The 26,968-nt window shown below is 38.4% G+C and overlaps 2 protein-coding genes across 4 annotated transcripts in view; both read left to right on the forward strand.

The window, feature by feature from the left end:
* Positions 1 to 189: 189 nt before the first annotated feature.
* On the forward strand, positions 190 to 1,279 carry LOC136345422 (mpv17-like protein 2). The gene is made up of 3 exons (XM_066293721.1): positions 190 to 593; positions 647 to 885; positions 950 to 1,279. The coding sequence occupies exons 1-3, from the start codon at positions 347 to 349 to the stop codon at positions 1,163 to 1,165; spliced, it is 702 nt and encodes a 233-aa protein (XP_066149818.1). The 5' UTR covers positions 190 to 346; the 3' UTR covers positions 1,166 to 1,279.
* Positions 1,280 to 2,106: 827 nt separating this feature from the next.
* The window catches only part of LOC136345423 (protein FAM107B), a 28,233-nt gene continuing 3,371 nt past the window's right edge, over positions 2,107 to 26,968 (forward strand). The window contains exons 1-2 of one of the 3 annotated variants that reach the window (XM_066293723.1): positions 2,107 to 2,384; positions 18,763 to 18,847. In XM_066293723.1, coding sequence (XP_066149820.1) covers positions 2,307 to 2,384; positions 18,763 to 18,847 — 163 coding nt within the window. In that variant the 5' untranslated portion in view covers positions 2,107 to 2,306. Of the gene's footprint in view, positions 2,385 to 18,557; positions 18,714 to 18,762; positions 18,848 to 26,432; positions 26,593 to 26,968 lie in introns of those variants that run through there. The other 2 variants (XM_066293722.1, XM_066293724.1) reach the window with 2 other exon arrangements.

The following is a 26,968-nucleotide window of genomic DNA, read 5'->3' on the forward strand; positions in this document are numbered from 1 at the left end:
GAAATTATATATCAAAGTCAAATTTTATAATTTTTTTAAATTATTAAAATAAATTATTCCTAAATATTCTCATTTTAGAGTGAAGGAGGAGAAGCACAAAAATCATACAAAAAAATATCGATTGAATGTCTACAAAGATTACATCAGTATTTGTCAATCAATGATACTTTGCACTTTCTTAATTTTTTAACATGACAAGCAATGCCGATCTAACCTCAAATTATGACTCTCAGTTTCCCTCTTTTGAGTCCAAATTTAAAATCAATTTTCAATGAATTGGGATAATTTTAACTTATTTTTCTAACTAAAAATCCCAAAAACTTGCTTGACTTTACTTATTGAGAGTATGTTCGTTATACATCGTTGCCTAAAATGCCTAAAAAACTGCCACAGACCTCTGACTCGAGATATATCAGTTTCACCCCCCAAATTGAGCCCCATTCGTACCTTCCACACGCTAGTTTTTGGTAAATACTTGTTGCACACTAATATTATAAGTTCCGGTGTTCTTATGTGGCTGGGCGACCTCTGCCAGCAAGAAATTGAGTACAGGCAAAGAAAAATCTTGAAACGCTATGATTATGGTCGAATGAGTAAAATTCTGTTGATTGGCTTCTTGTGCCAGCCTTTAACAGCGCTATTTTAGCTAGAATGTTCCTTGTGGGATTGGGCCTAGGCCCCATACACCACTATTACTATTTGTACATAGCAAAAATTATGCCTAAAAGGGATCTATCAACAGTATTGATTAAAATTGGATTGGACCAATTCTTTATGTCCCCAGTGTGCATTGCTGCATTCTTTTATAGTATGGGAATGATGGAGATGAAGCGTTTGGAGCAGATGAATGATGAAGTTCTAGCTAAGTTTGTAGATGTTTATGTTGTAAGTTTTGGCATAAGTTATATTAAAATTAAAAGTTGTTTTAACGGGAATTATTGTGTTCTAGGTAGATTGGTGTGTGTGGGTGCCCACTCAGTTTATCAATTTCTACTTTGTACCTGTGAAATACCAAGTTTTTTACATTAATGCAGTAACAATGCTTTACAATGTGTTTTTGTCCTATATTAAGCATGTTGATGCGGAACATTTCCTTCAAGAAGAGGGTCTGCATGAGAAGCTCTCCATGAGTATATTACAGACCAGTGAAGGTAAGACATTATAATTGACTTGGCTGTCGGTATTAAACCAATAAATTATGCCTTAAGTATTTTTTTTATGTAATGCTGAATGTACTTCTATTAGTATTTTACATATAAATATATGTTTTTGTTGAGAATTGAAATTACTTTTATTGGATACATGATTACTATCTGTATATACACATATTCTTTATATAAAAGTTGGAACATCTATGTAGGAGAAAAATAATAAATTTGTTTTATTTGGCGATAATCTGCGATTAAACTAAGTGGCGCCAACCCCTATCCAGATATATAAAACGGCTTTCAAGAGGGGTTATTGCTACCCCTTTCATGAATAATAACCGCATTTAAAAAAGAACACAAAATCAATTTTTGCCGACTGCCGAGCGAGAAGGAAACAGGTGGTAAGGCACCCCTCTAGCACAGAGAGAAAATGAGGGACCGCAACACCGCCACAAGAAACCAGCCAGCGGCGGCGATGCTTTCTTGTTCACATTCACTCTGTTTCAGTAGCGATTCGCCTTACTAAGCAAGAGTAGTTTTCCTGCTTCGATCTTTTGTTTATAAACAAATCGAAGACTGCTTTATGGGCGTTCGCATCGTGCTGCTTGTATTGTTTTAACGGCATCGACTGTGATTTGTTTTTGTTGAAAAAAGACGATGATAGAGGGCAGCCCCTTTATCGCGCGCCTGCAGTGATAACGCTCGGACTTTGACTTTGCCTCAATCACATGTTTTGAACTTTTATTCGTTGGATCTCACGGTATGTATTAATACCAGCCAATGCAAAATTATTATTGAGCCGATTCGGAGTATTGTTATTTAACGTCTCTGTTTCTGTTTATTGTTAAGCTTCTGATAATCACAGGCATTAAGCGTGATATTGCTTTAGGTCGGCAGCAGCAGATATCGAATATCGGAAAGAAATAGATTTCAGTTTTAGAGTTTACGTAATCGCAACAACAACACCAATTTTTGGCAGTTTTTAAAGACGGTGATGCGCGAAAAGCATCACGCAAATCCGAGCGTCCTTGTCCCAATGTGTAGCTTTTTTATTTATTAGTATTCAACCGGGCAACTTTTGATTCGGATTGCTTTGAAACCGGTTAGCCAGTTCCTAATAGTTACATTTACCCATGGTATTTTGTCACACGGTGGATCATGTGCCTATTTTGCTGCTGCTGCAAGAAAAAACGAGATAAGGATGGAAACGACAATTCCGACGCTAAGAACAGAGAGGTTCATATCTATTTTTGTATTTTTTATGTCTGACTTGACCACACTACATAGAATGGAAAGTAGAAAACTACTGAAATTACATAGGCAAAACGCGCACCTTAACGACCTGTTGGATTTATTTCCTGGTCGCAAGAACTGTCCTTACCATGTAATTACAGCCATTGTATCCGATTTTATTATGCTCCTGTCTATGTTAGCAGAGAAATATGATTCTTTCAACAAGTACCTGTTTAAGTGTTAAATTATGTAGGTTCCATTACGGGATTTCAAACTTGCCTATATTTATTCTAGGGAAGTAGGTTTATTGCATGCTTGATTGTAATAAAAAATCCATTAATTTTACCACTGGCAGATATCAGTCAGCAAAGTTGGTGGCATGTTTGCACAGGAGTCGAGCATTCAAGTAGAAATGAAAAGGTTATTTTAAGCAACACCGAAACACCTGTTTCTACTTGTTGGCTTCTTCAGGCCGTTGTTCATTACAGTAGGTCCACCCACGTCATGTTGCGTGTATCTGAAGACATGTTTTCCTTTCATTTCATTTGGAAATAATGCCTTACACAGGTAGAACGGCCGTGAAATTGCACAATATTTTCCATTCAATCAAAGTAGGCACAGAGACATGCGGTGCATGTCCGAAGAAATACAGGGTATTTTAAAATTGCATGGCACTTTTTCACGTAGATATTCTCTAGCGCAAGATGAAGAAAAACGTGCATGTAAATATCTGTCCGATCTCGATCGGTAGCGTAATTTCGGAGTGTTAAAAGTTACGAAAAAATTGGGTTTTTATTATATTGTGCTTGATTCACTGTCACTAGAGCTTTTAAATTTTATATGCTGATTAGGCAATAGACGCTACTTAATAAGAAAGTAAATTGCCCCCAACTATTTCACACGATAGTGTATTTTCTGAGGTCACGGTCCGTAAAATCCTTTAGAGAAATTTCCGCGTACGCCATTGAGGAATTTTAATAGTTTCCCCAAGTTCTTCGAGCTATTACCAAATATTATATCTCTTGATTTTTGTTCGAATCCTATTGAGCTTTCTTACAAATTCGTTCATTTATAAATTCAGTCAATTCTGCGGACCATAAGGTTTGACTTCACACCTGAAATTAGAGAGAATGGCTTTTTTCACAAAAGACTGAGGAGCTTTCTTTTCATTTTTCCCAGGCCACATGTGGGTATATTTTCGAACATGCACAATTTCGACGTTTCTACTTTGATTTATTTTCTGATGAATTCGATAAATACATACGCAGCTCTTTCGCGGACTTGTCACTGTCACTTTTCGCATACTGCCATATGTACTTCCTAAGAGTTCTGCGTACAGAGCGCATGCTCGTGGGGCCGTCATAGATTACGTAATAGAAACAACCGGCCGATGGTTTAATCAGATCGGGGTGCGTCCTCACATTAGTGCTGTCAGTCGACTCTTTTCATCGTCCTTTTCCGAAGTGCTGAAACTGTCGGTTGATTCGTAGCTGGCCCTTAAATAGACCACCCTCTATACGCATTAGGATTCTACGGAGTATTTCTGGATGAAAGAACTATAGGTCGAGGGTAGATAGACGGTCTAAAATGCAGCTAAATGCGGTCAGAATTGGGGCTCTTCGTCGAGACACAGGCATTTTAATAAATTTCGTCTAAAACCAGACTTTTTAAACTCTAAACCTGCCATTTCTCCACTTCCAGCCTCGTAAACCACAAACACGAGCACATTTTTAAAGTCCACGTAAAATTTCCTATAAGACGTATAGAATAGTTTTTGTTGGCAAATGTGCGCTTTCGAGCCCAACGTAGCCGACTGGAGAATAGAAAAATCCGAAACTGCATATTTCTTGGTATTACTCGATGGTAGCTCGTGCAATGAACTTTCCTGATGGCTCTTTGGGGTTTTCATTAAAGTTGCTCTATTTAATATACCCTAAATGATATACTCACTTTGAAGAATTAACAATCTTTCCCCCGAAAATTCTGCTTTAAACAGTTAAAAATAACAAACACAAAACATAAAAGTGGGCTTATTCTTTAATAGCATAAAAAATAGAGCAACTTTGATGAAATCCCCCAACGAGGTAGCTGTAAAAGTCATTGCGCGAGCTACCATTGAGTAATACCAAGAAATATGGATTTTCAGATATTCTTTTTCTCTATTCGGCTACGTTGGGCTCAAAAAGGCACATTTACCAACGAACATTTTTCGACATGTCTTATAGGAAATTTCACGCGGATTTTAAAAATTCAGCCGTTTTTGTGTTTTACGGGGTAGGAAGCGGAGAAATAGCACGTTTAAATAAGAAAAAATCTGGTTTCCCACGAAATTTATTAAAATGCTTTCATCTCAAAAAGGAGTCAGGCCAAGGCCCTCATTTTGGCTGCTTTTCAGTATATTTTAGATGTCTATCCACCCTCAGTATGTGGCCGTAGCTTCGTAAAATCCCTGTGTGAAAATTTCTATATTGTCTTTCCTATCTTTGTCAATAAAGTAGTCATCTTGGGCAATAATTGCGCAACGCAAGCCAGTTGGTTGTCAAGAAAATTGTCAGTTTGTTCGCTTCTGCAAAAAGCTTTTAGGTAACTAATAGCTGGCATTGGGCAGTTTGTAAGCAGGTTGCGGTTCAATATGTCTATGTAGGTACACACTTAACTAACAATACTTAGCAAAACCAAAGGTTAATGACTTGCCTCAAGACACAGTCTCATCTCTGGTGGTTAATTACGTATGGGTGTTGCAAATATCATCATTAAGTTCACTAACCATCCCACATGTCATCGACCGTTAAGTTTACTATGTATTGTGTTTATATAATGATTTATACATCAACTTTTCGTGGAGCAGATGGCGTCAATTCTGTAGATATTCGATACCTATCAAAATATTTCAAACCGTCATTGTATCTCATTGCTGGCAACAACCAGGCCGGAGATCCTAATGATCATTTGCATTGTTTTTGCTCGTTCCAAGTGACCTTTTTTCCGCGTTTTCGTTAAATTTAAAATGATTAATTTTCTCCATTTCGGTGACATTCACGTGTAAAAAAGTCGATAACACATTGTACGACAATGGAGGTGAGACATAGAGGAATGCACCTCAAAGCCAAAAGATCCATAGTGCAAATGGGGTTCAAGCAGAAGTCATAAGAAGAACGGAGGCTGACGCACTGGTTGTAGTGCATCATTCTCAGTCAACGTTCCAGAACATGATGATAATTCCTTGCGAGACATGAGACAGATCATATGCGGCATGACAAAGGTGTCGCTTGCGACGGAAGGAGGTGAGACCTGAAGGAACGTGTTTTAAAGCAAAAAGAGTTCTCTGGAGTAAACGAGCTTCAATCAGGAACCAGAGGAAGAGCAGAACCAAGTGAAGTGGTCGCAGTGGGACGCTATTAGTCAATCATCCAGACCGCGATGGCAACGATGGCGTGCGCAACGACCAGAGCTCAAATACGCACAGATATGTCTCAAATTAGAAAAAAAAAATCATTTCACGTGTAGGCTTCATGTGAGAAATGCCAAAAGAGCAAAGACTGGGGAGATAACCTCAGCGGTCAACATCAGTTAATCAGCCAGACCGTGATGAGAGCTTCTTCCGAGGTATGGAAAAAGACACAGGCGGTAAAACAGTGACGGTGGGTCCGAGGGAAGCAGTCGAATACGTCTCAAAGACGAAGGGATCCATATTGGAAGCAGGCCTCATGCGGAAGACGCGCGGAGAGCAGAAGAGGCAGGCGAGGTGGTCGCAGTGTATCGTCCATATCACGATGATGAACGATATTGATGATGGTAATGTCTGATTACGTAATAAAAAATTTAATAATAATCTTGTTGGCGCCTTATTTTTAACCTTTCGAAGGGGGATTTTCTTCAAAAATTTCCGCGAAGCAAATCTTGGATTGAATAGATCCTCCATAAAATATTATTCTTGGCAATCCTCATGTCTGTCCACTTTCGTAATATGCTCTTGCTCGGTAATGAAGCAGAAACATCGGCTTCTCAATCATGGTTCATTGAGTTTGCTGATGGCGGCAAAAACTTTCTCCAGTAATAAAATTACGTTTTTCACGTCGCGCACCTGACTTTGGTACCATATTTGAATAAATTGCCGAGGACTTTGCTCTATGGGCAGACCTATCTAAAGCGGAACAGACAGAGGTATAAAACCTCTCGTGTATATGTCAATTCCATTAGCGAAACCAAACATTTCCTAGTTTACATTCCTGATTTTGAGGATACAATAATATTTACACATAACTTAAGGGGCAATTATTGTTTTCTTGGCTAAAAATACGTGGTTCTGGGAAGACCCAAGCGGAGCGTAAACTTCGGTATTACAAACGCACAAGCAAAAATTGATACTTTCTATAATAAGACCGTGAATAGAGTCTAACCTGCAATGCATAAAGTGTGCAGCGATCGAGATAAAACAGGCACTTATGGGCATAAGTTAATCATTTCATTTAGATATTATACGGTTATGTACTTTCTATTGCCAATTCTTGTCAGCGAACACATGATGATAATTTATTGCTTAGTTTGATAATAAACGCTGTGAAACGTTATTGTAAAGTCTATCGTCGTTTAAATATCATTTTAAAGCCGCAGAGAAATGCACATTACCAAACTGTTTAAACACTATGGCTTTAACGTGTAATGCAATAATGCAGTTAACCTTGTTTGGGTGTCCTCTCGATAAATCCCATATTCGTCAATAATACTATTTGCTCGTAAGTAACAGTATACCGGCCTTGGAATACTACCTATTTACCTGCGATATTCCAATAACCATACTAGTGAGTAACGTTGCCTGTGATCCACATTGTCACCGATTATTTTCCATTTTTAGATATGAAAACGCAATTTTCAGTAATTAGGTAGACCCATGGTGGTACGAAGCGCATTTGCTATAGGCGATGTGTACTCGGCATAGACGCAAGTTGGAGGTGACATTGCTGAGGTAAAAATTAGGGAAAAGTCCCCGTTAACATGCAGACACTCAAAAAAGTATTCATACAGCCGGAAAAAAATTCTGCAAACCGTAACTTTTGACTGATTTTGTTCAAATTTTGTATAATGAAAATTCAAGCCGAAACTCAATTTGCGTAATCGAGCAACTTTTGAAAATTTAACTTTTAGGGTGCTTTCCAGCGTTTTGAAAACTTCTTATGCGGTGGAAAATTTTCAATGTGGTTTTAACATTCTTGCAGAGAGGATTTTTCTTCATATATCCTGAAAATTTGATCAAAATCGAACGACAAATAAGGGAGTTGCAGCTTTTTAAAGTCGTCAAAAACGTCAAAATTTCATTTTGCGCGAAAATCGTCACTCTTTGGCGTTTTTGACGACTTTAAAAAGCTGCAACTCCCTTATTTATCGTTCGATTTTGATCAAATTTTCAGGAAATATGAAGAAAAATCCCCTCTACAGGAATGTTAAAACCACATTGAAAATTTTCCACCGCACAAGAAGTTTTTAAAACGGTGGAAAGCACCCTAAAAGTTAAATTTTCAAAAGTTGCTCGATTACGCAAGTTGAGTTTCGGCTTGAATTTTCATTATACAAAATTTGAACAAAATCAGTCAAAAGTTACGGTTTACAGAGTTTTTTTCCGGCTGTATGAATACTTTTTTGAGTGACTGTATGTCCGGAACCGCTTCACCTTGAATCAAATATTGACCAGATGATTTTTTATTTCTTGGGCCGAGATCCAAAAGCGAAAGGCGCAGCATCGGCCATAATTGTTGCAACATCTAAAATTGATTTATATCTTTGTTTAAGCCGAAGGGCCGAGTGCGCCACCCCGTATGTACATCCTTTATTAAACTACCTTTACTTATTAGAGAAGACGAATGTGTCATGTTTCTATACAGGGTGTCCCAGATGAAAGTGCAAACATTTTAACCATGGTTTTTACTAATGAAATTAGCAAACGCGTATTTTTGTCCAAAATTCTGTCGTTTAAGCTCTAGGGCTCTTCGAATGTGAAAAATATAATATGATATTTTATTCAGGGCGTTCGACGAACGTGTGCCAACTGAATATTGCGTTTTTCCAACAATTGGGCATTACCGTTTTACGTATTTGAATTCGGCCCTTTATTACGAATTTGACGACGTATACAGGGTTTCTCATTTAAAGCTGCGATTGACAATTATTCGAAAACGGTGCGTTGCATTAAAGAGAGTTTCAGATAAAAATTGTCCGTTTAAGAGAGGGACACGTCGCGAAGGTAGTGACTTAGCCGAAACGTCATTTTAAGGTCATTTCAAGGGCAACTCTTTTCAGATAGCAACCCGATATTTTTTTACAGATATTTGCACACCTTTAAAAACTGGACACCTTTTATTTGAACAGTTTTTCCATTGGACGTTTTGCTGCAGAGTTATCCTCGATTTTCGTCCAATTTTTGAGATAGTCGAAATCATTAAATTTTTTTTTCTAAAAAAGTTCTGCAACGCACATTCCGTTTAAAACTCATAACAGTCCCTCTATCGAATCAAAAAAAATATATATTTCTTTAAAAAAATATATTTTTTTTTAAATTTGACAATTTAATAGGTGTACAAAAAGAACCTGAGCAATGAAGTTATATGCGATAAAAAAACATACTTAGACACGTTCAATTCGCCTGCAATTGTAAGCAGGTGTTGTTTGTTTATGACTTTTTATATGATAAAAGTTTCAGTTGCTCAGGAGCTGTAGTTCAGTGCACAAAACGTAAACAGGGACATGGACATTTCCAAGCAATATTTGAGAATATCAATGTTGTTCTGTTTTAAACTGAAAAAAAATGCTGCTGAAACAACAGAAATGGTTAATTCGGCTTGGGGATGTTGGAAAATCAATGCCCAACTGAAAAACAGCTTGCAGAGCAGTTAGGAGTAACTCAACCAGCAGTTTCAGTTCGATCGCATGGAATGGGAAAAATTAAAAAAGCCGGAAAATGGGTTCCTCATGAGCCAACCGAAGACAATAAAAATCGAAGAGTTGACATCTGCACGAACTTGCTTTCTCGGCATAAAAGAAAAAAATTTCTGCATAATATTATTACGGGAGATGAAAAGTGGATTTTCTATGACAATCCTAAGCGCAGAAAAACGTGGGTTGACCCAGGCCAGCCATCCACATCAGTTGCAAAACCACTCGTTCATGCCAAGAAAATCTTACTGTGTGTCTGGTGGGATTGTAAAGGAGTCGTTTACTATGAGCTTCTGGAACCCGGTCAAACTGTTACAGCTGACCGTTATCAGGCCCCAATGATCAGATTAAGCGATGCTCTGGAGGAAAAAAGACCATTTACGGGCCAAGGAAGTCGGAAAGTGATATTGCTGCATGATGATGCTCGTCCGCATACCCCAGGTCCCAGGAACTCATCTTCTCGTTAGGCTGGGAAATACTCCAGCATGCGGCGTATTCTCCAGACTCGGTTCCTACCGACTTCCACTCGTTCAGATCCATGCGGTCTCATTTAGCTGACCAACGATTTTTTAACGATGAAGATATTCGAAAATGACTCGATAACTATTTTTCGTCGAAACCACTGAGCTTCCATTACGAGGGCATCCATCATCTACCCAGTAAATGGCAAAAGACCATAGACAGTTATGGAAATTATTTTGATTACTAATATTCTCAATAACTATGTTTTTAATGAAGCTTAATTTCACCAAAAAAATGCTCAGTTTCCACTTGTACACCTATTAATTTAAAGTCTTGATTTGAGGAACTTGTGGAAGCAAATGTTCAAAAGATTGTCCTTCCTGCTCCGAACAGTCTTAACTCTTGTTCGAGACGAATTCTTTACTCTGCCCAGCAGTTCATCAATTGACGCGCACGTTCAATTCTCCCTTTCGTTCGGTCTGCAGTCGTTGGCGCTTCTGCATAAGCTTTGTCCATTAAAAGAAACCCAGAGGAAAAAATTTGGTGAGGTCAGATCAGACGACTTAGAAGACCAGTGGACCGCTCCGTCTAACCCATCGATCTGGATACATTTCATCCAGAACCTCACGGAACGTTCTAGATGAATGGGCTGGACAGCCGTCGTGCTGATATCACATCACTCGTCTAATCACAAGTGAAACGTTCTCTAACAATTCCGGAAGATTATTACGCAAGAAATTGCGGTATGTTTCTCCATTCAAGTTTCCTCAATGAAGAAAGGTTCAATTAAGTATTCCCCAATAATACCGCACCATACATTCACTGATTATGGTCTTTGATGTTTACGTTCTCTGAGCCAGTGTGGGTTTGCAGCTACAGCACTACAAAAAATGCAGATTGTGACGATTCACTGCACCACGGTTTGTGAATGTGAATACGTCCGCAAACGTAATGTTGGTGGAAGGAAAAAATACATTTTAATTTAATTGCTACCTTGCCCAATTACAAAAACTGGCTCGGTTTTCAAAATCAGTTTCATGTAGTTCCTGGTGCAAAGAAATGCGGTAATGATGGTATTTATTCACCTTCAAAATTCTTTGGGCACTTGTCTTTGAAATTCCCGACTCCAGCAGCATTTTGACGATAACCTACGTGGGGATTGAAGGCAACAGCTGCAACAATTGCCATTTGATTGCCTTCGTGTGTTCTACTTTGCAAGCGATTGCGTTTTTCCGTTTCCAAAATTTCCGTTTTTTTGAAATTTTGACTGACACTGTTGAGAGTCGTCCATCGAGGCGCCCTTTCGTCCTGAAATCTTTCAGCATGAAGTTCTACTGCCTGACTAACATTTCTTCCAACCTCTCTACAAATAAAAATTATTTCTAACTTTTCATACAGGGTGTAGCAATCCATTTCAATTGTCGAATTTTAAAGTGAAAAGAATAATTTTTTAATAATTTCACACAAAACAATTAGATTAATTGTCGAAAAAATAATGTCGATTTCTTACAGCCCTTTTATGAGGTGGACTCTAGCAGGAGGAAATTTAAGAATTTTTTTTTTCTTAGAAACAATCACTTTTTTAATTAGATAGAAGGATTGTTATGAGTCTTAAACATAACATGCATTGCAAAACTTGTTTAAAAAGAAAAAAATTCAGTGATTTCGACTATCTTAAAAATTGGACAAAAATCGAGGATAATTTTCCAACAAATCATATAATGGAAAAATCGTTCAAATAAAAGATATTTATTTTTTGAAGGCCTCCAAGGATCTGTAAAAAAAATACGGAGTTGACGTTTGAGAAAAAAATGTGTCCTTGAAATGACCTTAAAATGACCTTTTGGCTAAAAGTCACTATATTCATGATATATCCCCCTCTTAACTTTTCTTTGAAACTTTTTTTATACAACGCACCGTTTTTGAATAATTATCAATCACAGCTTTAAATGGGGAACCCTGTATATATCGTTGAATTCGTAATAAAACGCGGAACTTAAATATTCAAAAAAATGTAATTCTTAATTATTCAAAAAATGCAATGCTGGGTTGGCACACGTTTATTAAACATCCTGTATAAAACTACTAACTATCTTGAAAAACTACATGAACTTCCAAGAACTTTTTGTTAGAATTTTTTTCCTATTTCAATATATTAAAAAAATAGAGAGAGGGGGGGGGGTGGTTTTTGCGTGGACACCCTGTACATATCATTTTTCCACATAACGTCCTGATATGTTAATACATTTTTCCTTTCGTGTCGGAAATATCTTAAAGCCGTTATCGTGAAAAGAAGCGGGGAGTGTTCGCAACCAATTGCCTCAACATCTGCATCGATGCAGAATCTTTCTCTTCGCGGGGCCTATTTCGAGGGGACAAACACGGAGCGATAAGTCCGGACTGTAGGTAGGCCATTCTTATGTGGGTCTACGAATGTTTGCCAACTTTTCCCAAGTCAGGTTGGCGATTGGTTTTGTTGATTAGTCAGAAGGCCATATGCCTTCTGACTTCTTCTGTAATGATGGATTGGGCGCTTCCATAGCTTATGCCTACTTCACTGCAATATGGTTAATCGGTGATGGCCCCCGAGAAAATGACGGATGGTGCTGAGGTTGTGCTCCACATTGGGCCGAGGGCGGCGAGCATGGGGCTCAACTGTTTTCCAATTCTCTTTCGTCTCTCCAAAAATTGATTGTGCCATTCGTATACCTGGTTTTTTTTGACAGGTTTCTGTGCTTCAGGGCTTTGAAGGATTTCAGCTGATTTTACCTCTTTACGTGCGAAAAATTTAATAATAACATGATGTGCAGCCTGAGTGTGGACCTCATGCTCGCTCACGGTGATGCTGACTGAAAACGCGACCTTCAGGCTCCAAGCAGAATGAATGTGGTCTTGTGATATTCGTATCTATTACACTTAGACCCACGGGTTCCCCCCGATGATCTACTCGTCGCACGAGAGAAATTCCGATTTATATTTGATGTACCCTCGTATTAAGTTTTCTTCACCTCTTGCCTTTCTCTTCAAATAGCTCTCATAGGAGCTACATATGCTCAAATTATGTCTCATCGTCCTCCTTACTTTCGGTTTCTGAAGGACGAGGAAATTACTTTGGGGCTTCTTCATATCTGAGATTTTTGGAGGATTTAGAGTTTGGCGAATAAGATTTTCTTTTTTTTTTTCAAGAAAGCTTTAGTTGTTTTCTAACAAACCTTTGCTGTCTCTATGAATTACGTCTCGGAATTTAAATTTGAGGTTGCTCGTGGTTGGAAATCCTCATGGGCTTTCAGTCTTTAATGCTTCCTTTAGAGCCACAAAAAAGCTTGCAAACCCCTTTTTGAAGCTCCAACTGCTTTCAAACGATGCTTTTTATATTTTCTCAATACTAGAAAAAGCGCACAAATTTGAACTTTTCAACTTCCGAATCGGCGAAGACCGCAAAAGATCATACAAATTTTTTTCAGAGATGTGCAGGAATTAGAAATTTAATATTAATGTCGGAAACGAAACAAGATACGTCATAAATATTAACGAACGTGGCAGTGGCTCTATTCAAAATAAATATAAAAATTGTAAAAATCTACCGGGCGTTACTCTTTTTGTGTAAAATAGCGCCTCGTGGGCACGAGCCAGAAATTTTTAGACGAACCTTGAAATGAAGCGATTCAGGATGTAAGTTTAAACGAAATTTTGTCTTATTTTGGCCCAATATCTCCTTACATTTGCGACAGGTGTTTAAAGGACACACCTACGCTAACAATTTAGACCAATTTGTCCGCTCCCCAAAACAGCATTTGCGACCTCTAAATTTCACGTTTATGACTGGCTGGCGCGAGTAGAGGAGGCGTGTCTTAACGGAGACGTTAACAAACTGTTCCACAATCCGTCATTTTTACTTGACGCTACATGGCATAATTATTCGTCAGTGTAATTATTAATAATCCATTTTTTTTGCATGTTCAGTTCAATAAACCCAATTATAATCGAAAATATCATTTTCGCAATTTAAGAATAAGCGTAGCTGTTATTGGCAGCATAATGCCAACGTAGTCGACCGTTTCAAATTAGTTTTTAGGCCTACATAGTGCCTTTTTCAACCATGATTTGTGGATAATATATAACCGACATTTATGCAACATGCAAAGCAGTTAATTAGGTGTCTAAGAGCCAATTCCATAATTATTGCATTCCTTTTACGTAACGACACACTTGGTAGATTTTGTACCAACTCTAGCCATTACGAGGCAAGAAACGCACGTATTGTTGTTAACAAATTTGCAAATAACGTGGGAAAGTGGGAGCATGATTCCTAATTACATTAATTTTATAAATAAATTGTAGGTATATCCTAATATTGGCTTAAGTCATGGAGCTTAATTCAGAGATTTACTCTTACCGAAACCGCTCTAACACCTACAGTAAATATTATTTGAATATAGAGCCAGGAAAGGCGCATCATATGGAATCTCTTTTCTAATTTTGACTTTTCCTTCCGGCTCTGCTTCAAAATGATGAAAAAAAACAGACAATTTCGGAATTGCTCGGCACCATTCGAGGTATCCCATATACATGGCGTCTCGGGCAAGAACGCGCTCTACAGGAATCCTGTAAACCGTAAGAGATAAGGAGGTGGTTAAATCAGAGAAAAGCGACGCCTTTCTGTGTTCTGAAATCATGCTGTTAAATTTGAATATCCATGCTTTCTTCCTGGAAGAATAATCTTTTACGAATGGTTTACTAGACCCCTGGAGAACATAATGAAGATTATCACTGTCCCGATCAGATTTCGTGGGTAGACGAGAGTTATCATTCAAACAAAATCATCTTTAACGGAAAAAATCATAATTATTGAGGAACAAAAAATGAAAATCGCACCCAAACATTCAGATATCAGCAGAGCTTTAAATTGAAGTTGTGATGTGGTATTTTGGGAACACGAATTATTTAACCCATTATCAACGAGGGAACTCTAGGTTCTGAAAGATAAAGACAATCCTTAAGGAACCAAGTTGAAGACATTCTGGGCGACCTTCTTTTAGCAGTGCCCGGTAACGAGTGGTTCACAATAAGATGTAGTTCTTCCCTATAACTCTAGACATAATGCTGAACGTTTAAGAAGTCATTTTAGAAATAATTAAATTTCTACTAAAGATGTCACAAATTGGCCACCGCGACCGCCCGATATTACACCAATGGACTTTTTCTTCTGGGATTCCTTAAAAATCAGATTTGGTGCAAAACTTTTCGAAATGATGAGTTGAAGGTTGCAGTTCTTATTGCAAATCGAACGAGAACTCCAGAGATTTGAAATAATGTTGTAGACGAAATTGTTAATCGGCGTTATTCACGTTTGGTGAATGGGGGTAGAACATGAAAAGTCATTTCAAACGAATTTTTTGTGTCGATTTCCTTGTTTACTTAGCGACAGATCCGAATAAGTTATATTTAAAGCCTCTCCTGATGTCAAATCAACGTTACATTATGTCGCAAAACGGGGAATGAGAGTTTTTGCACTTAACCGTTTAATTAATCGTGAGTGTGACGTATCGTTGGATTCAGAAACAAAAGTAGAATTTGCTGAGCGCAAAGTGAAATTTGTTGATTATTTAGAAAAACAAAGTGGATCACGGTTTCGGAACAACTAAACGCCGGATCGGAAGCCTAAAAGCATCACCTTGTAGAGGATTAAAAACGGCAATGAGCATTTTAAAGTTGTTTTAACATGTCTTTTGAAATGAAATCTGAAAAGAGCAAGAAAGGAATCTCGAAAAATCGGCTTTCCTCGAACAACTTCGGATTCGTTCGGAATTTTTCCAATTTGAAAACACGTTTTTGCAGAATAAAGGAGGGAGCGACCCTTCCCTAATTTAACCTCCTCCCTTTCCCTCATGATTGAGACGATTCTTGTGGAGAGCATCCTTATTCGCGACAGTTCGAATATTTTATAGCACAAAATTAACAAAAAAATTCATGGAGCATATGTCCAATCTTACACTGATACACCATGCAGCCATTTTAGGTGGGTATTTGTTTGCAAGTCTATTTCTGTGTTAATTAACTTTGTAAAAATACCGCAATAAGTTGACCTGAATACTTGATTTATAATCTAGATTAACCATGGATAAAGGCGTGCATAGCCTCTATAATACATTCTGAATTTTTTTTTCCAAGATTTGTTTATTGCTGCTTTTCGAACAATTTTTGACCATAATCCCATTACATCGAACTGCTTTCGCATAACAGACCGATTTGGATGGCTTGGAAATGCAAAAATAAAATTGAAAGTTGTCCAAGAAACTAGAATATCGTCATGCACACTCACTTTCGCGCGAAATGCACCACCCAGTGATACTAACAATGAAGTCTTGTAACTTCGGCAAAATAACGCTCCACAATGGAGAATCAAACGATCAGACTCTCAGCAAAAAGGTACAACACTTGTTAATTAAAAAATCAATAATGAGTGACATCGCCTCGTGCGGCAATGCGAGCTCGTACTCGTCGCGGCACGCTTTGCAGCAAATGATCAACATCCTCCTGGGGCACCTCATTCCATGCTGCCTCAAGACGGTGTCGTGGGTCATCCACGTGGTTTGGAGGCCTCGGTAAGTTTCGAAGACGGCGACTCGCCCCAAAGATGTTCAATGGGCGATAGGTCCGGTGGCCGTGCAGGCCAAGGCAGTATTTCCAATTGCGCTTCTTCCAGGTATTGTCGAGTAATGTTCGCGCCACGTGGTCTTGCATTATCCTGTTGGAAAATGCCATTTGGTGAAGTTTGCACGAAGGGTGCTAATACTGGCCTCGGGACATTGTTAACGTAGCGCCGCGCGTTTGGGGTGCTTGGAATGAACACAAGAGAAGATCTTCCACCAACACGTATCGCACCCCAGACCACGACACCAAAATGTTAGAGCCGTGTGGCGCCTTTCAGAAAATTGCAAATTTCTTCTTTCACCTCGGTGACTCTTCTACGACCGTCATTGATCCATAAACAAAATCGTGACTCATCGCTGATGACGATGTTGTTCCGCTCATGACTCCGATCAACTCGTTCTCGACACCAGGCCAATCTGGAAGCTCGGCGTTGGGCGGTTAGTGGCAGTCGTAGATTTGGGCGGTGCGAATGCAGGCCGAAAGACGAAATTCTTCCGTAAACTGTCGCCATCGACACCCGACGATTTAGAGCTCCCGTCCAGTCTACTGCGACGGACGTCGTTGTTTGAAATCGATCACCAACGGCCGTCCGTCTAAGAGGTCGGTTTTGACGTGTGTTGCTGCCACGGGGAGGTCGTCCAGCTGGACGATGTTGCTGAACCCTTTCTTCAGACCATGAATTCTCGCAATCGCGGTGTGGTTCCGATTCATTCTTCGGGCAATCTCACGGAGAGAAAGTCCACCCTCCTTCGTGCCGATAATTCGCCCTCTCAAAATCCGAAACGGGGGATAAATTTCGACGCTGTCTCACTTGGGGGCATCTTGAGATGTCTCGTTCACAGTTCAACAACAAAATAAACTGATGTTTCCACGCAAACATTAATTAATTTATTTACAATTGAATAAAAAATCTAAAAGGTCAATGGCAAAAAAACCACCAGCATTCTTCCTTTTTTACTGAAAGTCTGATCGTTTCATTCTCCATTGTGAAGCGTTTTTTGCCCGAAGTTAGAAGACTCCATTGTTAGTGTTACTGGGTGGTGCGTTTCACGGGACAGTTAGTGTAGATAGAAAATTTAAAACTTTTTTATTTTTCGTAAAAAAAACAATGCAATTTGGTAGTTGCAAGGGGGTCATTCGTCTTTTCACTTCAGTGTACATTTTTTATTGTTTTTGAGGCAAAACCGCACAAGGGCAAGCCCAAAGTGGCCCAAATTTGCAGGTAAAAAAATGTTTGATGCGATGCGCATTTTACGTGTGACACCGTGTAATAAAGCGGAATGTAAATATTGAGCAACATGCCTAACACCAAACATTACATAACATCTCTCATCTACACGAATATCTGCTTAGAGATGCCTTAGCAGCCCGTATGGGCATCATTAAGTTTAATTACCCCACTCAAGACTAGTCACACCACGTATTTAATTCTACGTGGCTTTATGTAATGCCCCATTATTGGTTGTAATGGACGTTCTATTGGTGACAATTAAGACCCCAGTTGGCTTTAGAATAAACAATCCGGTTGTTTGTCAATATCGCCTCTCCCTTTGTTAGAGCATTATAACATTTGTCGGTAATAATTGTTGCAGGTAGGAGTGTGTAGTAAACAGACGAGGTGTTTACGCTACAAGCGTCATACTCTATGGACAAATTTCCCAATTAATATGCCTTTATCTATCTAATTATCTAAGCAATTTGCCATATGATACATCTCAAATAACCATATAGAAATCATAGCCTTCACCGGTAATGCACATTGTTCTAGAGTGTGCCCGTAATGGATTTTCAATAAATTAAGATTTTTTTTTTAGATTACTTCCCTTCTTAATTCTGTTAATTTTATCGGCTTATTGGAATACAGTAGATGGGATTTAGTTTCGTATTTTCTCGTTGAAATCCTCATTAGCCGTTCAGCCTATGTGTATGAAAAGATCTTATCAGAACATGGCAAACAGTCACGCTTTATGAAGCTTGTTCAAGCTATAGGACACACTTTAGTTCTGCATGAACTCATTTTTTCGGTTACAGCGTCTGTGTTCAATTCACTGTTCAATTAGAGAGTTGTGAGAGTGTGAAACAGGATTTTGAGAGCTTAATACAAGGGCACTTCGAGAAAGTAAAAAAAAAAAAAAAATCGAGAGACACATGGATGAGGATCAGAATGATCTCGTTGCAGCTGACTGCGACAGGGGAACTTCTGAGTTGCCTCATAAAAATGTGAAAGAAGAGGAGTTAAAGGAAAGTGATTCAAAGTTGATGTTTTCAATTGGGGAATATGGGAAAATTGTAATGTTGTGAGTTATTTTTGGCTCTTTATGCAGCTCGTCTCTTGCAGGAGTCCAACACGGGGGTCCAGAAAGTCGTTAGAAACAGCACTGTTGAGGAACTTAAGCTCAAGTTAGAAAAAAAGGAATTGTTATGTGAGTATTTTAGGTAAACAAATCTAAAGCTTACGCAGAAAAATTTCAAATAATGAACGAAACGAACATTAAATGATCCCCTTGCTGATAATTTATTTCGCGGTTTTTTATTATTTATTGCTATTTTCATATAAACCGAAATCAGTGTGTGGCAAAGATAAATTGTTAATTTATTACAGAGATTGACCTCTTCACATCAACACTTTATCATGTTTATGTATTTCCTTTATTAATACTGATCATTTTTTATTTATTTTACGTGACCCTGCTCGTTGCAGAAGTCCACGTTTAGAATTTGATCATTTGTGATGAATTTTGTGCAGGTATTGAAAAATGGCGTAGGCCGAAACCTCAAAATTAAATGAGGATTCTTGTTCAATCTGGTGGAGCAGCGGTTTTTGATTCGGCGCTGCCGCCACACTGAGAAAGCAAATCGGCAAATGTTGACTAGGTCTTTGAGTAATGTCTTAAGTGAAGAAAATTATTATCTAGCAGATAGTAAGACGAAATCTAGCGTAAGATAAGCGCATCCTAAACCAACTTGACAATTCCAGCCTTAGAAAAAAAATTTAAGTGAGGTAAATGCCGCGTACCACTTCGGAGGCAAAACCTTTGGTAACTGTGCCCTTTTCATTTAGTGATTTTTGTTAAATTCAATTTGATCAATCTCGCACTTTTAATCCAGAAACACAAACTTAAATCGCGAATTTTCGAGTATGTAAATACTGAAAAACCATAAGAAACAAACTTTCGGTTTTTCTTTGCACGAAAACTTCATACAGGGCGTTCTGTGACGAGAGAAAAACATTTAAAGGGATAAGTATATGTATTTCCAATAAAAAATGTCATATAACTGAGAGTCCAATTTCAATCTGTTTTAGAGATACGTGAAAATTACACTAAATATTCTTCGTATACAGACAATGTTGATTGCGGAAAATTTACCGAAACGCATGTTAAACGATTTAAAGAGTTAAAAAATGTAAATATCGCAAATGGAATTTAGCAAATCGATATGTTTAACGCGAAAACGGTTAAAAATGTCTCCCCTCGTTTCGAATACATAATCTGCATCGCTGAGAAACAGAATTTAAGAGCGTGACCAAGTTCCCACAGACTTTCGCGCATGGATTCGCATGCTTCTGGTATTCGCCTCATCGGTTCTTCTCTGGAGTTGATGGGTCACCGATACAGTCGAGATTTTAGGTGATCCCAAACGTAAAAATCCCAAGGTGAAAAGTCTGGATTTCGAGGGGGCCAGAAGAGAGGAAAGAAAGGGGCCAGGTTCCCTCTAAAGTTTGGGAAACTCTCGCAAACGTTTTGTGATTGGGAATTTGACGTTCTGGAAATTAACACTGGCATGACCTAACCATTTCAAGTGCATTACTGTTAGGAAAAGCATACACGAAAACCACGTCCGCATATTCTTCGCTAGTAGACATTATTGTAAATAAAACACGCTCATTTTACCACTGTTACGGTTTTAAATTGATGAATCAGAAATAATGCACATTGACTTTACCCTTTTCGGTAGATACGCAACTATTCGGCTGAAAATTAAGAAAAGCACAAAATCTGAATATCTCCAAAGCAGTTGAAAATAGGACCTTTACACGTTATGTACGTCCGTTGAGCTCTACATACAATCACCATGCAAATGCATGAAGCAACAAACTTAGGCCATGAGGCAACAATTATTTAGATATTTATTGGCATTCTGAATAATAGCCAAAGGGCGATCACTAAAAAAAAACGAAAAAGGCATTAACATATCAGAGGTATGGCGTTGATTAACTCATCGGCTATTGTATGTTCGTCAGACGTTCGATGTTAACTAGCGAATGATTTAATCAACGCCTTACGTTCCCGATTCACCGCCTTGTGTAAAATTTTATGAATAGGCACCCGTTAGTTGTAATATGTTTGTATAGGACGATGATAGAACGCAGAACAATTTAGCAAGACTAGCCCCACACAAATATTTACTTATGTCGATATCTCAGAGCATAATGAGTTCATTGGAGTTATCAGAACAGAATCAAGTGAGAATTTTACAGTTTTTTTTAGGCTGAATCTAATCTTATTCATTGATTCACAAAATCAATTTTGCTATTTATATATATATATGTATGTATATATGTTGCTAATGCACTTACATCGAGAGTCAAACCCTTGTGATTCATCAACGGAAATAGCTATGAAGTTATTATACAGGGTGTCTGTTTCTGGAGCTCAACCACGAGCGTTTCGGTAACCACGAAAGTTACAAGATCGACGCAAACATGTTTTAACCGGGCCATATCTACATACATACACATATGTACTTATTTAAGTATCTTTATATCGCGTGAAGAGATACGTTAATTTCTTCTGCTGTAACCCTTGTCGGGTAAGATTATGTTCACTCTAATGATGAATTCGATTCGTTGCTATTACTTTTGAGGACGTTTTAACATTCTGCTCGCCGCCCGTAAAGCTTCCATTTCACTCTCCTTTGGCCCGTGAAAACCCCTTCGAGGCTTCGAAAATGGACTAGGCCCCCGTCAAATCTCTGGGAAGAAATAGATCGTGATAGTGAGCGGGTTAGTGCCTCTGCGAACACCGCTGTAGATACGTCTCCGACTTTCACATCGCAAATTGAAGCGCGGAAAATGATCGGAATATTATGTTTCCTTCGTTTGAAACGGACATTTTGTTAATAAGTTTATTCTCATTTCGATAACTGCAGGCGACGTTGCGTGAAACTCGCGCGAACTGTCAAAAATCCGTTAATTAAACAAAAGACTAACAAGCAAACGTCACATCCAAGGCACTCGTTGCGACATCGATTTTTTCGCCGTTCGTTCCAATTCCAGAAAAACTGAACCTTAACACGTGACGCACAGAGCCAATCAGAAACCGTTTTTTTCTGAAAAGTGTGTAACTTCGCCCTAATTTAACTGATACGGTATCTATTATGGTTACCGACATCCCCATGGTTAAACTTTAGAGACGGCCGCTCTATATACGTCGCTGAACAACCTGATGGAATAAATTCAATATCTGCGGATTTCGACAAGCAATAGTGGCCAAAAGTAAATGGACAAACAGAATTTTTCAATGAATTCGTGCATACGTTAATTGATCAGTTTCCCATGCACGTACGGTAGTTGGCGCAAAACACGTCGTAAGAAACAATAAACAAATGTTGATAAAGTTGCTTTATTGTCAATAACAAAGTAAAGCTTCGGAATTCACCTGGTCGAAAGTAGATACGTGTGGTAAAAACAATTGGATTTACTTTGAATTCTTAAGGTATCAGAAAAATATCAGTACAATTCGCGTTCAGTTTACAGTCCACAACATGCCTCGTAGTGTAAAATTGTCCCCTAATTTAAAACAGCGAATTGCTAAAGCTTTTAATGAGGATGAACGGCAAGTGCACGTTGCCAGCAGGATCGAAGTTAAAAGGGGCACCATTTTAGCTATAATAAAAAGATGTCAAATGGATCAGTTAACTCGAAACTAAAAACTGAACAACCAAGGAAGCTAGACGAAAGGGACATGCGGAAGATAAAAACATATCATATATTCATATCTTCTGAGAAAATTCAATCTGAGCTAGAAGTTTTCGGGGTTTCTGCCTGTTTAAAGACTCTAAGATGTAGATTAGTCGAAGAGAAATTATTTGCCCTTGGGCCAGCAAAAAAACACTTCTCACTAAGAAGAATCGGAAGGTCAGAATGGAATTTGCCAGACAGCATCTTCATTGGCTCAAACAGAGCCGGGAACAAGTAAGCCGGAGCGATGAATCCAAGATCAATTTGTTGAATTCCGATGGTGTTCAATATGTTAGATGTCCCACTGGTCAGCGATTAAACCCTAAATACACCAGACTCGCGGTTAAGCACGAAAGAGGATTGGTAATGATATGGGGATGTTGCAGCGATTTTGGTATTGGCCCACTGCATGGAATGAATGGAATCATGGACAGATTCGTGTACAGGGACATACTTCAGAATGTTATGTTACCTTATGTTGAAGACAATTTACCCTTAGGATTCCATTTTCAACACGACCCCGAACATTCCTCGAAGTAAATTAAACGATTTCTCGAAGAAGAATTTTTTCCGATTTTGAAGCGGCTTTCCCAGTCGCCCGATCTGAATCCCATAGAAAACCTGTGGCGAATTGTTGGTCAGGGATTAAAATTGTTCAAATTTTATTGAAACACAAGGAAAGGGGCGAAATATTGTTCCAGAAATATTAAACAAATTCGTTAAATCGGTGCCGCGTCGATGTAAGGCAATCATTGACAATAACGGGTATTTTACCAAGCATTAGTGCCTTGACCTTTGCCCCAATTTATTTTTGAAATAATTTGAAGCAAATTGTTATGTTTTTATTTTCATCTTTAAATTATCCACCTACTTTTGACTACGTGAACTCCAAAGATTTATTTTTTTATTAACAATAAAGTAACTTTGTCAACATTTATTCGTTATTTATTATAACGTGTTTTGCAACAAATAACGCGCATGCATAGGAAATAAGTCAATTAACATATGCGTGATTTCATTGAAAAATTCGGTTTATCTGTCTATTTTCGGCCACTACTATGAAAAAATTCAACCCTCTTTAATGACAGTTGCAACCCCCAGATTTTTAAATTGGAAATATGGGTTTGTGATGCCTCATTCGATGGGTCTTTCCATTTTCTAATTGAAGCTGCCGTAAAAAAACCGCAGATTCAACAGATGTAATAGGCGAAATTCTCTACAGCAAACTAAAAAGTTAATAACTAATGCTATTTCGTTATTGATAACATAATAAAATATCAAAATTGATCAATCTTAATGTGTTTTAACTGACTTTTCCAAATTAGGAGGCAGGGAGGTGAGAGTCGCTAGAACGGCCAGCACGATCACCTGATTTTACTCCATTAGACTTTTTTTCATTGGGATATGGGAAGAGTATGGCATATAAAGTAAAACCACGCGATCTAGCTAACTTAAAAAGTAGAATAACGCTTAAGACTAAATCGGTTACGCCTCAGATGTTGTTTTACGTTAGAAAACAGTTTTATTCACGATTAAGATACCGCCAAGGGATTCGAGGAATGCTTTTTGAACAGCTCATAATAGAACGGGATTGATTCATTTGGTGTTTTATTACATTATCGTTATTAGGTTTGCAGCTTATTATAGGGAATGATGCCAATAACACGAAATTCGTTTTTTCTATTATTCTTTGCAGTAAAGTTTAACACCAAAGCAGTTTTGATTAGAGAACGAAAGGAGATACTTCTATGGGGCTGCAACCATCACGTAAAGGGCATTGAATCTACGAATGAAATTTTTGCATTACTTACTTATATTTTTTTCATATACCTCGAAATATGCAGATATCGAACCATTTGACTGCTCGAACTCGTGTAGGACGCCGTGCTAAAACCAAAGTTACTCAAAATTAAAAATAATAATTTCAAAGGCGAATATTGTTAAATTTTTGGCTCGCCCTGTAGTGCGATTATCCTATTTTTCTAATGGAATTAGCATCGTGTGCATTAAAGGTTGAATTGGATTAGAAGGATGCGATATTAATTGGATTGCTCGATAATCTATTGATTAGGCTCCAAATCGTCTGGGCCTTAGAAGCCTCCAGCGCGCGCCAATCTAGTAATAGGAGAATTTGGAGAGAGCTTTGAGTTAATGCCGACGCCGTTTTACAGGAATTGGCAAAATCTAGCCATGACCGCAGTACTTATCTTTAGGTGCTACACCCTTTTAACATCAATATACTTTAGCTTATGGGTGGATGGATATATATAGCCCTGCAATTTTCTAATATAGGGTATTGCGTGCTGACCTTCCCTGCTGGAAGGCGTATTTACCAGAAGGTCAAGACTATCTAAGAAATTGCCCTCCCCTATTCCATTTGGCATGAACACTATTCCACCTAAGGTAGCTTCGTGGGTCTCAAAGATGACCCAGTCCCATAACGAACTTGTAATATCCACATCGTTCCTAGTTCCATCACAGTCAAAATTATATGTGGGCGAGTGTATCTCACATGGATATACATGGTGCTCGATTAATCAGTGCTTCAGTGCGCGTTTTCGTCCTCGAGCAGTCAGAAGTGAATCGTCGCGAGACGTGCGGTGATCTCGAAAGTGAAAACAAAGCCTCCAGGTGGGATTGCGAGCTAATTTTGGGTACCCAACAGGTACCTGCACCTGCATCTTTTTTGAAGCCCCAGGTACCGGTTTATGCAAGACGTGAACCCGCGGTGTAACGAATTAGAAATTTTGTTTCGTCTTATGTCAATTCACTGCAAAGCGATTAAATATTATGGCTTTCCCCATTAGTTATGCGTGCAAAGCGTTTCCGGATTATTTCATAGTATCGGATATTTTAATAATAATCAGCGCTAGTTCCTCCAGCCCGGCGGCGATCTACATCAGCGATTATTTACCTCCATTTACTTTCGTTTTCTTATCAACATGTAAATATAGATAGTGTTTATGTGTGTTGCTCTCATCATCTCAAACCTCTGTTTGCAGAAGCACAATAGTTGAGCTACAGAACGGTCAAGTGGAATCCCATAATCGCTTCTGTTTTTGGAATGTACCAGTCTCCCCCTTGGTTGCATTAAGCAAGTTTTCCAGCAGTGTTATTTTGCTTGCTGGGTATTCCTTACACGTTCGGCATACAAGAAAATTCAACAAGCAATAATAACGGTTCCCTGTCCCCATTGGACTTGACATAATTCCCCTGCTTAAATGGCCAACATATGCAATCGCAGTTTGTTTATTTCGTTAAAACCGCAGGAGGAGTTACATGGTTTTTTGAAATTTTGAAATTTTGAAATTTCCCCTCCAGAAATCCAGTTTTGTGATGAGTTCAACGAAGAAAGGAAGAAGCTGAACTTCCGTATTCTCCTTACTTATCCTTACTCCTTGTTACATTCGGTTTACTTCACTTTTTGCTAGCTAGGCGAGACCCGCTATAGAGGGCGCTTTCTTTGGAAATCCCCGAAAAACTTTTTTTGTGTGTGATGATAGGTCGTTCTTGATCCTATAGGCCACGACGTCGCTCTACTTCGCCGATCGTACGGGGACCAGTAGACCAACGTGATACGCGTATAGCTCCCCAATAAAGATTAAATGAAGGTTAAATTTGAGATTTTTAATCCTAATGTTTTCACAGATCTAAGCCCGCATGCCTTAGTTATCAGTAGTTCCAAATTAATCGAGCCTTTTTATTGGAATTTCAAATGTATTTTGCTCGGCGCAGCAAACCTTAAAGGCTCCATCATAAAACACTTTCACTCTTTTTTTATTTCCTGTCTTAACACCATATTCTCGAGATTAATCGCCTGCTCGTTATCCCAAACTGCAACCCAAACCGGTTCTGCACAGGTGAAAAGCCCACACTGCCCAGAATTGTTAAAAATCTCGAAAACCGCATGATAAAACCAGTTGTCAGTCACATGTTGCGGCATGCAAATATAGTTACCAACCTCACTGTGTTACTTAGTAATTGTTTTATAATGTAGATAATTGTACGTTATAGACGTAAGTATAATTTAATTTAAAGTTAGAGGTATTCAACGTGATAAGGATAGTAATCTCGGAGATACGAAACTAAGTGCTCACTGTGAAGGTAGTGGAGAATTTTCGGAAAAAGTGAATTTATCTCGACGGTTTGAGTCTTTGCTGTTGGTTATTATGGGTATCTCAGATACAGTTGTGATCATTCCGAGAGGTTGGTTTTGCGTGTAATAATACTTCATCCTACATCAACCGCAACTCTGCCAGTAGTTCGATTTTGATTTTATGAACCCTAAATACTTACCGTTACATCACTTTTGAGTAATTTTAGAAAAATATTATGGCGAAAAAGAAAAACTAATGTTATTGCTCGGCGTTTGTTTAGAACTGAACGCTTAAATAACAAGTAATTACCAGAAACGAAAAAATATAGAGTTACTCGCGAAATATAGCTTTGATTTTCGTATACATTCAACCAACTGGGAGAGATTCTTGACATTTCGATGAATTTTATTGTGTTACATCTTATAATTTTCGTACGTTGCTTGTACTCATTTGGTTCTTTGCCGTTCAATTTACTACTTATTTCA

The sequence above is a fragment of the Euwallacea fornicatus genome, chromosome 19 (assembly GCF_040115645.1).
Source record: "Euwallacea fornicatus isolate EFF26 chromosome 19, ASM4011564v1, whole genome shotgun sequence".
Classification (NCBI taxonomy): domain Eukaryota; kingdom Metazoa; phylum Arthropoda; class Insecta; order Coleoptera; family Curculionidae; genus Euwallacea; species Euwallacea fornicatus.

Bases quoted from the DNA above. Each gene is read 5' to 3' on its own strand.
- LOC136345422 (XM_066293721.1), top strand. From the start codon at position 347: ATGTTCGTTATACATCGTTGCCTAAAATGCCTAAAAAACTGCCACAGA. The intron at 594-646 runs GTAAAATTCTGT...GCGCTATTTTAG, and splicing joins CTATGATTATGGTCGAATGA to CTAGAATGTTCCTTGTGGGA. The intron at 886-949 runs GTAAGTTTTGGC...ATTGTGTTCTAG, and splicing joins AGTTTGTAGATGTTTATGTT to GTAGATTGGTGTGTGTGGGT.